Source organism: Melopsittacus undulatus, chromosome 6 (assembly GCF_012275295.1).
Source record: "Melopsittacus undulatus isolate bMelUnd1 chromosome 6, bMelUnd1.mat.Z, whole genome shotgun sequence".
NCBI classification, from domain to species: Eukaryota; Metazoa; Chordata; class Aves; order Psittaciformes; family Psittaculidae; genus Melopsittacus; species Melopsittacus undulatus.
This window is the reverse complement of record NC_047532.1, coordinates 57,339,669-57,353,670: the sequence shown is the minus strand read 5'-3', so window position 1 is coordinate 57,353,670 and position 14,002 is coordinate 57,339,669. Positions and strand designations below refer to the sequence as shown.

The 14,002-nt window shown below is 37.1% G+C and overlaps 1 protein-coding gene across 1 annotated transcript in view; it reads right to left on the bottom strand.

Annotated features, from left to right (window-relative positions):
* Positions 1–14,002, bottom strand: part of STAG1 (STAG1 cohesin complex component) — a 182,608-nt gene that overhangs the window by 50,948 nt on the left and 117,658 nt on the right. Inside the window, exons 12-15 of the mRNA XM_005143055.4 lie at positions 11,116–11,214; positions 6,326–6,405; positions 4,071–4,178; positions 1,714–1,828 (exon numbers count right to left, since the gene is read on the bottom strand). Of these exons, the coding sequence (XP_005143112.1) occupies positions 1,714–1,828; positions 4,071–4,178; positions 6,326–6,405; positions 11,116–11,214 (402 nt within the window). The remainder of the gene's footprint in view (positions 1–1,713; positions 1,829–4,070; positions 4,179–6,325; positions 6,406–11,115; positions 11,215–14,002) is intronic.

Genomic DNA, 14,002 nt, shown 5'->3' with positions numbered 1-14,002 from the left:
AACTCCTTTTCCATAAAGCAGCTTGTTTGTGAAAAATCCTGAGAGTTTTTTGACTTAGAAGCTTTCCTCACTTTCTTACTCTCTTTTTCTTAATGAAAAAAAGAGATGGTGAGACACGGACTAAGAGAGCTGTTTTATGTGTCTTGAAGAGGCATTTATTTTTCATACATGCTGCTACATAGACCAAAACCAGTAGCAGAAATCCTACAGGGGGTACAGAATTAACACTAGCTTTACCTGCAAAAAATGTTTTTATGTGAATTAAGACAACTGTTGTAAAGTGAGAAAAATAATCCATAGTCTAGTGGTCTATAAACTGTTCTTTAACCTCTATCAAAAAATAATAAGCACAACATGCAGTTCTGATTTGTCTGCCAGACATGGAACTGATTCCTTAACTGGAAAACACCTAAGACTGGATGTCAGAAAAACTGAAGTCACAATATTCTCCTTTGTTTCTAACAAATCTCTCAAACACAGCAAAATCTGGCCCTGAGAGAGAAGCGATCCTGGGGAGCAGCTTATGGCTTGCCTGGGTAGGCACTTTGCTGCTCATAGCTTTGGGAGTAAAGCTGAGTTCCTTTTCTCCACAGAAGGACAGACATGATTAATGTTAGGTAACCCCCAATCTCACACACTCAGATTTAAGGTTATTTTCTCTGGAAAATACAATGACCTGTTATAATCTAAGTATTTAAGGAGCTGGAACTAAAAATACATTCACATAGCAGATTGAAGTCTCACACAAGTAACAATGTTTCATCTGGACTTAACCTGTAGGTTTATAAGGTGTCTCTAAAAGGTTAACTGGATCTGAATGTTATCGTTCCTTCCCAGCATCTCTGATTGTGTTTCTTTTCATTGTCAGAGTCAAGTGTCTTGCTCAAGCCTTCATAACAATTAAAATACCTGATAGAAATACCTTTCCTTTTTACACAAAATATATTACCCTCCCTTATGCAGTGAAACATTTCTGTTATTCCTTTGTTTCAGTCTTCTTTTGCCAATCAAATGTCTAATTTTTAAAACTTTCTCCCTCTACCTTCAGAGCATCCTGTACCTGATGGTTTATCTTCTCAAGTTTTCCCTCCACTCCACTGCCATTCTTCACCTGAATTGCTGTTAGTATACTTTTACCATAAAACTTCCCATTGTATGCTAACTCTATAAACTATGGGCAGAATCCAGTCATGAATGTGTTCATCAAATATTTAATGTAATCATATGTATGCTTGCAGTCTCCATCATCCAACGTTTTCAAGATGCGACTGCATAAATCTCTGAAGAACCTCATTTAACCTCACAGCTGTCTCTGCTTTGAGCTAATGACCCTCAAGCCCCTTCCACTCTGAATTATTCTAATAATAATTTGAGATATTATGTAATTTTTGTTCCATTCTGGTTCAATTTATTTTACTCCATTAAGAGTAACTCCAGAGGTATACTCCTTACACGGTTATCTCAAAAAATAACCAGTTACATTTTTATGCAGCAATGAATCCTGGTAGCCATCGTACTACCACACATACCACACTGGGGACATGCAAGAGCAAAATAAATCATGAAAAAGAATGGGGGCAGGCAGGGTAAAGGGCATACAGTATTTTTGAAATTATGAAAAAAAAAGAAAAGAACTTGTTATTGTATGTGGATGCATCACTACTAAGGTTTCAGGTTTTATAAACATGTAAAGGCTAGAGAAGAATTTTTTACCTCACTTTCAAGAAAGAAAAGAACCAACATTCTAATAAGGTTTCCATTTGGACTATTTCGTCCTCTCCTCTTTGCTAGAGCCTCTTCAGCTTGGGGATCATGTCTGCTGAACAGTCTACAAATAAGCAAAAGGAGCTATCATATTTATCAAAACAAAGCTCATTTCTGTAATAAAATGATACACATTTTCTTCATATAGCAGATTTGTTCATAAAACACGGTGAAAGTATGTCAAGCTATATCTTTCAAGGGAAAGAAGGCATGACCTCCACCTATCTGAAAAGATTGATTTATCTTCAGAGTCTTCAACAGAGCTAGAAGAATTTCACACAGGAAAAAGCTCCCCAAAATATATTTATATTGAAGAATTCTGCACAGTTTTATATATTTGCATAATTCTTATAGTTCTGCATTTTTAACTTACCCAGTATACACTGATGTTAGCACTTATTCCACTAATGCCTTAGAACAAAAGTTGTATCTTCCCTGCAGTCACACTGAATGGGATACGGTATAAACAAACTTGACATCTCATTGAGCAAACAACCTCAGGCACAGGTAGCAGCATAAAGGACAAAGCAATCTACCAGTCAGCTATGTAGGAGCTTATATTCTGCCCTGAGTTCCTTGATACATGGCTAACTCCAAACTCTTCTCCATGCTCAAATTTGCTAGCTTATCGAGATCTCAGATGTGCCTACATTACAGTTGCTGCGATGATTGCTTTATTTTGAGAAGACTGAAAACTGTTTCCTGCTTTCACAGTGAAACCAGTTTCAAAGCGATTTTACTACTATAATCCACTGAAGAGTGGGATGAGTTACACAAACCTATAACTGTAACACAAAGGTGATGTGTTTAGTTGAAGACACTACCTCTTCCCCCCTGCTTATCTTAATAGGTAAGAAATGAGCACCTCTGCAACTACTTCATTATCTTAAAGCACACACCCCAGGGTTGAGTCAGTGATCCTCTGTGTTATTTGATTTCCTCTGCTAACTACAGGGAGAAATTCTAATGACTAGCTTACATGTATAAAGTTATATTTAAACATATAAAATTAGGTGAGATAAATCCCACCTCAAAAGCCTCAAGGAGATTCTAACTTATTTAAATGGAGCACCAGCTCTTATGTCTTAGCAAAAACCAAGAGAAAAATGAGTGTTAGGAATGATCTTCCCTCAATGCTGTTCACTTTGAGAGACACTTGTAGTAACAAAGAATAATATCTCACTTAAAGAAAAGTTAGGATAAAGTCTTTAAATGAAGTGCACACTAAGGTGCAGATATGTCTTCATTTACCTTCCAAGGCATTTTTCAAAATTATTTTGTCACATGTTGATTAAGAGGAATTTCAGTGTATGCTTTTAAAAAGAACCTAACCCTTTCCTCTAACTTGGACAATGTTATGTAGGAAACTACATATAAGTGTATTTTGTAAATGACCTCACTGAAACAGATAATGCCTGATCACAAAGATGGAACTCCAGAAATCCACAAATGAAAGCTTACAAATTACAATGTGAACTTCTAAATCACTAATAAACCACAGAATATTAGAACACTGACAAAGGAAAGCTTATGCTTTCACATATTTTTTTCTATCATGCATCTCGACACGAAAAATTAGATAACCCGGATTCTGATACAAACAATCTATAAATAAGAACTCCAGTGTCACAACCCATGAGGGGAAAAAATAAAATCACTGCTAAAAGAATTTTAAATGGAAACCCTAAAAAAAATTAATTGCTTTTTTTTACTTTCACAGTAATCTGTGATGCGGCAATGTCCTAGTTATAGTTACTGAAGCAGTATGATTCACACTGAAAAGGTAAGCTCATTTTTTTTGGTACAGTGGGTACACGAAGGATGTAACCACTAGTGCAATATATCTTTGGGGAAAGTCAGTGAGACTAGAAACTAATTTCTTAATTGTTATCACATACACCCCTCACAAGCTGACAATTCTGAAATAAACTTGTTTAAAACTTCGTAAAAAGGATGAGTGTCTATCGGGTCAACAATAGGGATGTGTAGGCCCTATATATGTATCATCACAACAGTAACTCAGCAAGAGCTGTGGGATTTAAACCAACTTTAGAGGTTTATGCAGTCTTTACATATTTAACTCTTGAGGAGTTAGGAGAAGTTATCTGAATTGTAGAGCAAGAAAAATGTGAATTCACTTTCTTCATCTTTAGGTCTTGAATTTAAACAAGAGGGTAAGTCTCCATTTTAAATTAAATTCCTGATTTGCTACATTGGGATATTTCACTCTATTGCTTCTTTTGATCTTACCTCTACTAGGAAACATTCACAAATCTGGTCTTATTCCAGGGCAAAAGAGAACTTACTTTTTGTGAAGGAATTCTCCAGCTGCTACTGCAACAGGTCGGTGTGCTGAATACACCAAATGATAAACATTCTCACAGTCTTCATTTGACAGAGCTTCCTCGCTTCCACTGAAAGAGTTAGAAAGTAACACCTGAACTAAAACACATGTTTTATTTCAATCCCCTTGCCTCCCATAACTTACTTTTAACAGCTACAAGATTGATTTCCTTCATACAAAATCCTAAATGGTTGAACACTGACTTCACAAATCTTTGGTTCAATTTCCAAATACAGAGATATTTAAAGGGCCTGTAAGACTGGAAGTTTGCCTAATTTCCTCCTCCCAGGTGCAGAAATATGTATATATACAAAACAATATTATGAAAAAAAAAGGTCATCTCTGCTTACAAATCTTGCCCTGCTTAATTACTTAGACCATCACACTAACTACAATGCACGTATTGCAACATAGTAAACATTCACTATCAAGTATTAAACTAGAGTGTTACATGAGGGAAATGTAATTGCTTGCTTAAACGTATTTACTTCTATAGCAATGTCTGCTTGCAGCTTTTAATTTTTAAAATATTCAGACCTGGGACTGGGAAAACCTGCTTCAGTCTCCTGACCTAGTCCATTTTCAGGAGTTAAGTCTTTTCACATGACAGCCCGTGAGCTCTTGTGTGCTGTGGGGCAGGACATGCCTCTCTGCTGGCCTCATAAGTAGGAAAAAATATTCCCCACTCCAGCTGCTGAGAGGACCACCAGATAAAACTATCTCAGCAATAGGAGAAAGCACAGAAATGCTCTGGATGTGGGCAGTAGAAAACTAAACCAGATTATGTCACAAGGTTGGGACACAGAACTATCACTGTGCACCCATCGACCACATCAACACATGATTGCTTTAGGACTGAATCACGGTGTGCATGTAAAATTACAATAATGCTGATACAGTAAACTGTCCATCACTTTTTTACAGTAGTTATTGTGCTGACTAGAAATAGACTTCATTTTCAACAGCAAGGAACTGAGTCTGATCATACCCTGCTATGCTGGATGAACGATGATAAAAAATTTATTTTCCAGAATTATTTATTGAGAGGAACAAGCCACCTTTTACCCTTGCCATAGGTAAACAACACAGCTGGGGCTTCTGCTGTTTCTAAGTTCAAAGCAGATTTTGTGTGTGAGTTTTCTGAAACTCAGAAAAACTTTATTTTTTTCTGCAATATTCTTGAAAAATGCTATTGCCCATGGAACAATTACATTCCATCAATCAATATACCAGCACTGTCGCATACAGGAATATTACTTCCCTCCTTGCTTGGTCAGTATTTGTCAGAAACATCTACGCATCAGGACATCATTTGGATTTATACTACAAATGGTTTTTCACCAATCATTTCCCATGGTGATTTTTCATGAGATTTTTTTGGAGTTCCTACTTGACAGAACACTGCCCTGAGCTGTTCAATATGACCCACATTCTTCTGGTGCTAAATACATTTAACTATGTTTTCATCATGCATGTTTCATCAAAGAGGAAACAGAACGGGGAATAAAAGAGGTGCACTGGATAATTTTTGACCTAAAATCTTACTGTGTTCCTGAACATTGCTATTAATGCAGGGAATAGATGTCTCCTACATCTCCTTTATGATCACATTTGTTACATTTGCTTCAAAAATGTAACAGTAGGTACAAGATTTCCTTTCCTCCGAATATTACAAGTCTAATATCTGTAAAACAGTGACCCATAAATAAAAAAAATGAAGTCCAGACTTCTTTACTAAGAGGAAAAGATAGTCTGATCTTTCACTCAAATTCTGCACATCCAAAAACATTCTTCAAAGTGAAGCCACTATAAAGTACAGGGTATAAGTACAGTGCAGAAATTCTACACATCTATTCATAAAACAGAGGCACAGTAATATGGTCATGAAGCTAAAAGAAGGTATTTCATCTCATGGAGATACAATGGGTAAAGTATAAAAAAAGTATTGATGTACTGAGACTACAGGAACATCCGCCACCCTTCCAATTGAGCCTTCCAATACCTTAAGAGGCATACATAAAACTTTTTTATAAGGGCAGGTAGTGACAGGACAGGAGGGAATGGCTTTGAACTGAGAGAGGGAAGATTCAGATTAGATATTAGTAAGTGTAAAGTAACAGATTCACTTCATTACACAAGCAAAAAAATCAAGTCAATTACATTTTACTCCTTTAGGTAACTCTCAAAGGGAATATACAGGTTTTGAAAAATACTCACTGAAGTATTAGTGTGACTAATCGAATGGCTTCCACAGCTACATCATATTCCTTATCAAGTGTCATTGATACAATGCGATCCTGAAAAGGAATATTATTACAGTGACAAACCAGAAACACACAAACAGCTATCAGATGAAGAATTCCACAGATGACAAAAGAAATACTCTCAGGGATAAAGATCTTTCAACTAGACACATGAAAGCCCTTTAGTATTACTCAACCATTTAATGTACATCTTAGGAAGCTGTGTGCTATAAGCACAATGGAGCAATAGGAAAGTACACAGGAATGAGAATGACTGATTAACAAACAATCCTTATCCTTGTGAGTTTTCCTGAAAACAAGCAAGAAGACTTTGAAGTTGAAGCACTGTTCCGGACTGATCTTATTTAACAGTTCTTTCCTGAAAAAGAATGCACTTGCATTGGATGCCAGCAGAAAAATTGCCCCACTTCACCCCCTGTAAACTAATAATTTGAGAGCAATGAATGCTGCATAGATACATACCTGGAAACACTGTGAAGAAAATCACACCTGCATATCAAGTTGTGGCCTTTATACCTGGCAACATTTTAAGGTTTGAAGCTGATCTCAAGATCAAGCTACAGAACTGCCACAGGAAAGCAGGAAATTCTACGGGTTTACTTTCTATTTTCTTATACCCTTTCTAGTGGAGAAAAGCATACCCCCTTCCAGTCAAACCTGATGATTTTATAATTCCTAAGGACTCTGTAGTTATGAAAAGTTTCCTAATGGTTTCTTTCTCCTTAGCTTCATTTTGCTTACTGGCAACTGAAAATAGATGCAATTAGTCTATGTTGTCCTTCCTACCTGGAGAGAATTTCTATCCGTCCATAAAAATACAGTATGTCTTGATGTTTATCTGAAAAGTTTATCAGTTTATCTGAAAATAAAACTTAATGGCTCTGGCTTGACCTACTTCAGAGAAGACTAGGTACTATATGGCATTTCTGGATGTGAAAAAATAGTTAGGGACTGAAAAGAAAAAAGGGAAGTGTTAGCAAACAACAGTGAAAGTCACCAAGAACAAACCAGAACAAAATAAAGGTGTTCATCTCTTTTCTCTAATGCTCAGGACATTTAAAGACTGAAGGTGACTTTCAAGCAATTGATACTGAAATTTGGAAATACCATGTGGCTTTCTCAAGTTTTACCACTCAACAAAACCAAGGCTGCTAAGATACCTGATGTCACTATGACTGAATGCACCTCTATCAATTGCCATTAAGCTCCTGGGAAAAAATATACACTTAACAGTTATATCTATACAGTTTTAGAGACTCTAAGGACTCCATTAAGAGAGTCAAGCAGTGAAATGACTTTCCAAGCAGGAAATTCTGTGTATGGACAAGACAAAAAATGGCTATTTTTCCCAAGGTCCTGGCCAAGGAACAACAACTAATAACATCAAGAGAAAGAACAACCAGAGATATTTGTATTAAAAGTTTTCAGTGAAATTTCATATACTCCCTCAATGTGTATCTTGACTCCAGGATACCACAGGGAGGGAACTAACTGCACATGAAAGAGTAAGCACAGAAGTATAAAACTCCTCCATCTCTGAAAAAAGCCTGGAAGTAAAGGCTTACCTACAAAGCAAGAAATACTCTGAATTTGGAGTCCTTTTGGACTTTGAAACTGACTGATGCTACGAAGGTTTCTTATCCAAGAAGACTGTTAACACCTCTTAGTTTTCCTCAGAAACATCAGGCTTAAAATAAACAGTGTGGATGTGTCACTTGCTTATTCTCTGCCATGGTGCCAGCATTTCTGTGTGATGGCATCTGCCACAGGTACCAAGATCCTTGAAAGTGAGACCTGAACACCTAATGTCTCTGGAAATGCAGCTTCTGTGCTTTAACAAGTTACAAACCCCAGCTGCTGAATTTGCTTTGACAAAAATTTGCTGTACCGCTCCACAGCACTAGAACAGGGCACAGGCTTGTATTTAAGAACATGAAATATTAATTTTCACTGCCCGTGAAGATCAGTTTGCAATTACGTATCAGGCTGTGAATAAGGCTGGCTGAAGAGAGAGTCTATCTCCTTCTACCTCTTAGATGATAAAGACAGAACTGTCCTGCAAAGGGTCAGGGATGAGGCACAGGAATTTAACAGCTGCACCTAAAAATGCTGGTGTCTTGACTTTGGCACTGACTGCAAAAGAGCTAATTTGCATCTTTCCCATATGGCTCCAGTTAATGCTTGCATCAGACAGGACTTTTTGATGAAAAACAGAAGTCCCCTCTTCAATGGACATAGTTTTGGGAGTTTTCTGGACAAAGCTTTTTTTTTTTTTAGTATACCACCAACTCCTAGAAACACAAACAAATGCTGGAAAGAACACACATCTTTCCTTTAGAGAAGTGACATTATTAGATCCCTGTCACAGCTATATGGAAGATGGTGAAATATTAACACCCCAGTGCAAGTAATTCTGGATCAAATTAATTTATACTTTGAACAGCCAGAAGATCTCTAGAGAGATTTCTCTTGACAGTTTGAATGGATTGAGCTGAATAGCAGCTGAACTGTGCAGCTCCATTAAAGTCTGATGAGGAAAAATAAATAAGCAGCCACAGAACTGAGAATGACATTTAGCTCAATTATTTTTCAGGGGGTGGTGGTAGAGTTTGTGGTGGCAAGACATTTAAGTAATGTATCACAGATTCAAAAAGCATTAATTTGAAACTTTGCTCCATCCTGATGCCAAAGGCCACATCCCTGTCAGCACAGCTGTAAATCCAAGTGCAGGCATTTAGGAAATGTCAGCTTTTGTTCTCTTGATGTGGCTGCAAACTGAAATGAATAAATCATCATGTTAAACTTAACTGTACTCGAGGCTCACAGAGACTCTGAGCTCACCTTTTCTCTAATTTATTTCATGATACAGATTTCTGTAGTAAAAACAGCTCTAATGGAACAGAAGACAAAGATTTCTAACAGAGCTCCCCTTTATCTTTTTGACAGAAATGAAAATTCTTCTTGCCATTCTAAACCAAGCAGCAATGCCCAGGCTAACTTAACTTCTTCTAACAAAGAAAATTGTCTATGCAGTGAAAGAACCAGGAAAAAGTACTTAAAGGTTCTATGTTCTGCTGGCTTTGTGAAGTACATTACCGAGTAACTATTTCTCAAAGTGCCTTCAATTGCCTTGAAAGTTTTGCTGGTGATGCAACAAGTTCAGACACAAAGCAGCATTCGCCTAACAAATCACAGGAGGCTAAGGGAGAAGCATCCAGCACATTTTCTAGTAGAGAGCAGATATGGAGACCATGACACTTTTAGTGGCCTATTTCAAAATACATCAAATTACAGAAGGAGCAAATACAAACAGATCTGTAGGTCTGCACAGATGGAACAACAAAAACATCCAAGTTGGACAATTCATTTTTCTGGAAAGTTAACTAGTATTTCTGGTTGTCCTGGAATGATAAGCAAGCCAGACTTATGGAGGTATTACAGAAACAGTTTGAGGTCTCAATGTGTTTGCCAGGTACTCTTCTTAGAGGGGAAACTTGGTCTTTATTGCAACAGTCCCAGAAACTTAGTTTGCAACATTAGAAAAACACAGGCCTTCAAGCGATCTCACAAAATGATCTAGTTTCATATCCTACTTAAAAGTTAACTATACCAAGTCCATTCCTGACAAATATTTATCCATTTAATCTGCCCTTAAAAATTTCAAACAAATAAAAGGTATTAAAAAAGAGCCTAATCTATTATATAACTATCAGTCTGGACAAAAATCCTTCCTTAACATCTCTAGACTTCACTGCAGTTCAAGCATCTTTTTCCTCCATCTCAAGTGAATGTGGTAAAAGGCTGATAACCATTATGTTTTTATGAATCGTTTACATGCAATGAAGATATGACAAGTTTTCTACATTCTGCGCTTTCCTAGATCAAACTGGAGGAGTTAACAGTAACTGCAATGACAGACAAAATCAGTGAAACAGTATAAAAATCTATAGTGATAATTTTTTAACTCTTATGCATAGTATAATTATTTATGAGTATTTAAATCAAACAGAAGCAATGACTGTATTTCCACACTCATCTCTCCAAACATCACACTCATGAAACAAAGCAGTCATGCCACAAAGCCAGTTACAGCCATGCTCTTATCAAGATACTAAGCAAAAAAATGTGTTTGTGCCAGTAAAAAAAAAGCCCCATAAAATATTTCTCCAGCACTTATCTTCTAAATAGGACAATCATGCTCAGGGGTTGTCTGAAAGACCAATGTAATCTCCTGTTCCGCAGCAAGAAGGCGTTACATTGTGTGTTATTGTGCAACACTCTGCATCATAGAATATTTTGATGTAGATCAAAGTATCTCTTTCTCCAAACACAAGCACATATTCAGCTAAAGAGCTGTCATACAATCTTTTGTTACAGGCTGTTACTTTCAGATGTATTTCAGATTGAGTGAAACACCCAGTACATGTCCTTAAAATTCAATAAATCTGAAATTTAAGTACAAGCAGACTGAATGATGATAATTATAAACTATCAATAATGCAAACAGAGAAGTAAGCACCCTGGCTAAGCCTGACGAATCTCACAAAATAAACACTGTAAAATGAATTTGGCTTAATCTCAGTGTTTAGTAATACAGTTTTACTACTGCAGTTACAATCCCTGCCACAAACAAATTATTTCATTTTTGCATTCAACATACATGACTAAAAAGACCGCAACAGAATGAGACAGATGATACTTTTGTTTTCTGTACTCCATCCAAAAAATTTTATTTGCTCTTACCTTGAATCTATTAGTGAACAGCTCCAGTTTTGGAAATAACTCTCTGTTGGTATACAGGCTCTGAAGAGCTTTCAAACACTTCAACCTCACTTCACCTTGCTGAACAAAACACACTAAGATTAGCCAACAGAATATCCTAAGCAAATGCACATGAATATTAAATAATATCATATTGTAATTTGTTTAATGTACATCTAAAATTTTATGAGTTACTCAAGCCAATTTGCAATTCAGCTAAAAAACAAAAACCACATGCAGTTGCAGACAAACAATGTTAAATTTTATCCCTATTTGCATATATGAAGGATTTAATTTGAAATCACCTACACGTCTGTTACTGTTTCGCTTTCAAGTTAACTACACAAAAAAGATAAAGAATACAGAAATTATTACAAAATAAAGACACATGATCTCAAGTTGGTTGATGAAGACAGCATGGCTATTTATCTTTAGAAAAGAGACTACAGGCAACTTCTGCCTGATATCTGGTGTTTACAATCAATGTACAAGCATTTAAAATGACTGAGCATGGGCTGTGTGTAGCCCAGTCAAGCAACAATCATCTCTAAGCATTGTCTTTCCTTTTCCCAGGGTCAAAAGAAATACATGCTGGATTTATTATTCTGAAGTTTTCTACATCTCATCTCTCATCATAGGATAGGCACAGGCTGAAGGATGCAAAAGGCCTGAGAGACCCTCCAGGGGGGAGCAGGCTGCTGTCACAAGAACATCACATCTAAGCCACAGCATGAGGAGCCCTTGGGAAGAAGAGTAGCTCGTTCCATCTGAGTTGTTCTGGTGGCAGCAGGTCATTTCCAGCTACTCCTTAGATTGCTTTGGTCTAGTGGACTATAGGCAGTAAATGTCATCACTGATCATTAGCAGAGGATGTAAGCCTGTTATGGCCTTGGCTTATTTCACCACAGAAGATGAGCATCAGTTCTGGCATGTCATGAACACTATGGAGCAACAGTGAGATAGCAGGTTTAGTTATAACTCCACTGAAGACTGTCCCACTTGCCTGCAGATGGCTTATTATTCACTCAGTGCTGTGGTTCCAAAATTAAAAACTTCATATTGGTTAGAAGAAAAAAAGAAATATAAAAATCACTGCCAACAGCAGCAGAACATGAGACCTGTGCAGAAAAGGTCTGGACTCTCTCTGGAGTCCAAAGCCTTTGTGGACTTCAGAAAAGACTCTGGATCAATGGTCCCAGGGTTAAGTTCAGGCCTGATACTGAGAGTCTCTAAGCCTTAAATGTACAAATCAAGCAAGGTAGATAGGAAACACACCTGTGAATCTGGTACTTGTGTGACCTGCCAGGAGACTAAAGCCGGATGCATACTGAACCAGGCTACTATCCTGCTGCTTACCAGATGTGAGGCAGAATACAAATGACTACAGAAGCAGGCAAGGAAGAGAGAAATGTGTTACATCTGGTCCCTCTAGCTGACAGGAAAGGCACAGGAGACGCAGAGGCAACCCCTGGAAATTACCGTCTTTCTTGGCAGGATAGCTAAAAAGCCTGGTTTTTAAACTATTGGTCAAGGTTGGAATTCATCTCTTTGGAGAAGGAAGAACCCCTGCATGTCAGCTTGCTAATCCTGTTAAGGAGGTTTTAAAATAGAGTCAATGGAGATTAGTGAAAGGAACCCAGCAGGGAAACATGAACAGCAATGACCTGGACAAGAACCTAAGAAAGGCAGAAAAGGAATGTATATGTGGATACACTCCACTGAAGTCCAGAATGGAGTAGCAGCGTGCCACAGACCATCAACATGCCAGACTTGAGACATTTCTTGAGTATGAGAATCATCCAAGTAAAATGAACTTTTAACACCCTGAACACTTTTTGGGGAAAGAAACACAGCAGAAATTTCCTATCTAACAGTGAAATAAGTTGGTAGGAAACCTAAAGTTAGGATAATTCCTAAGAAACTTATTCCAGGGTAAAAGCTGCAAACAGTGATGCAGAGCAAGGACACGAAGATATATACTAAACTAAGAGATTAACTTTTTTAACCAATTAATTAATTAGGAGGTCAAGCACAAGAAGAATACAAAAGAAAGACCAGAAGGAAAGTATGATCAAAAATGGACACAAGAGGTAATGAAGAAAACTTCCTGCAAATATCTGTAGCTCAACAAAAAAAAGTTAGCTTATTTTAAAGGGAGAGGAAAAAAGTAACTGCCACTTTTTATGTGTACAGTGGGTAGGAAAAGAAATAATAAAATTACATCAAATACTATTTAGCTCATGCAAGTAAGAGCTTCTTAGTGACATAGTTAAGCACCCAAGCTGCTACAGAAAGCTGTGGAATAACCAGCACTAGAGGGTCTTAGACAATATGACTGAGAATCACTGTGGATTTACAGTGAAGCAGGGAAGGTAAAAGCAAAAATATTTCCAGACCAGATTTTAGCCAGATTTTCTGCACTTCTGAGCTGAAGTTCATCATGAGTGTAAGTCAATCTAAGGCAGCAAGTATTTGCAACTATGCAGTAACTTCAATTCTGTTAAAGAAAATGAGCAGTGCTTTCCAGCTGTTATTGTGTATTCACATCTATGCTTCACAGACATAAAGAACGTATCTGAAAGCCTTGCCATTTTCTAAGTAAACAATGGATAAATTATATGCATTATCTGCATTCTAAAATTAACACTTTGCATCGTCATGAGTTTCATCTTTCAGAAAAATAAAGTTGGGGGTCTGTCAAATTTATAATTGTGACACTTGATTACTGAAGAATCCTGAATTAATCCACACTGTCATTGGTTCTATGCATGCCTCTTTCTCCAATCCAATTATACCCGTAATTCCCCTTCTCTCAAAGCATTTTTAGACAAACACTTTTGTATTTTTATTTTTTGTTATAGAAATAACT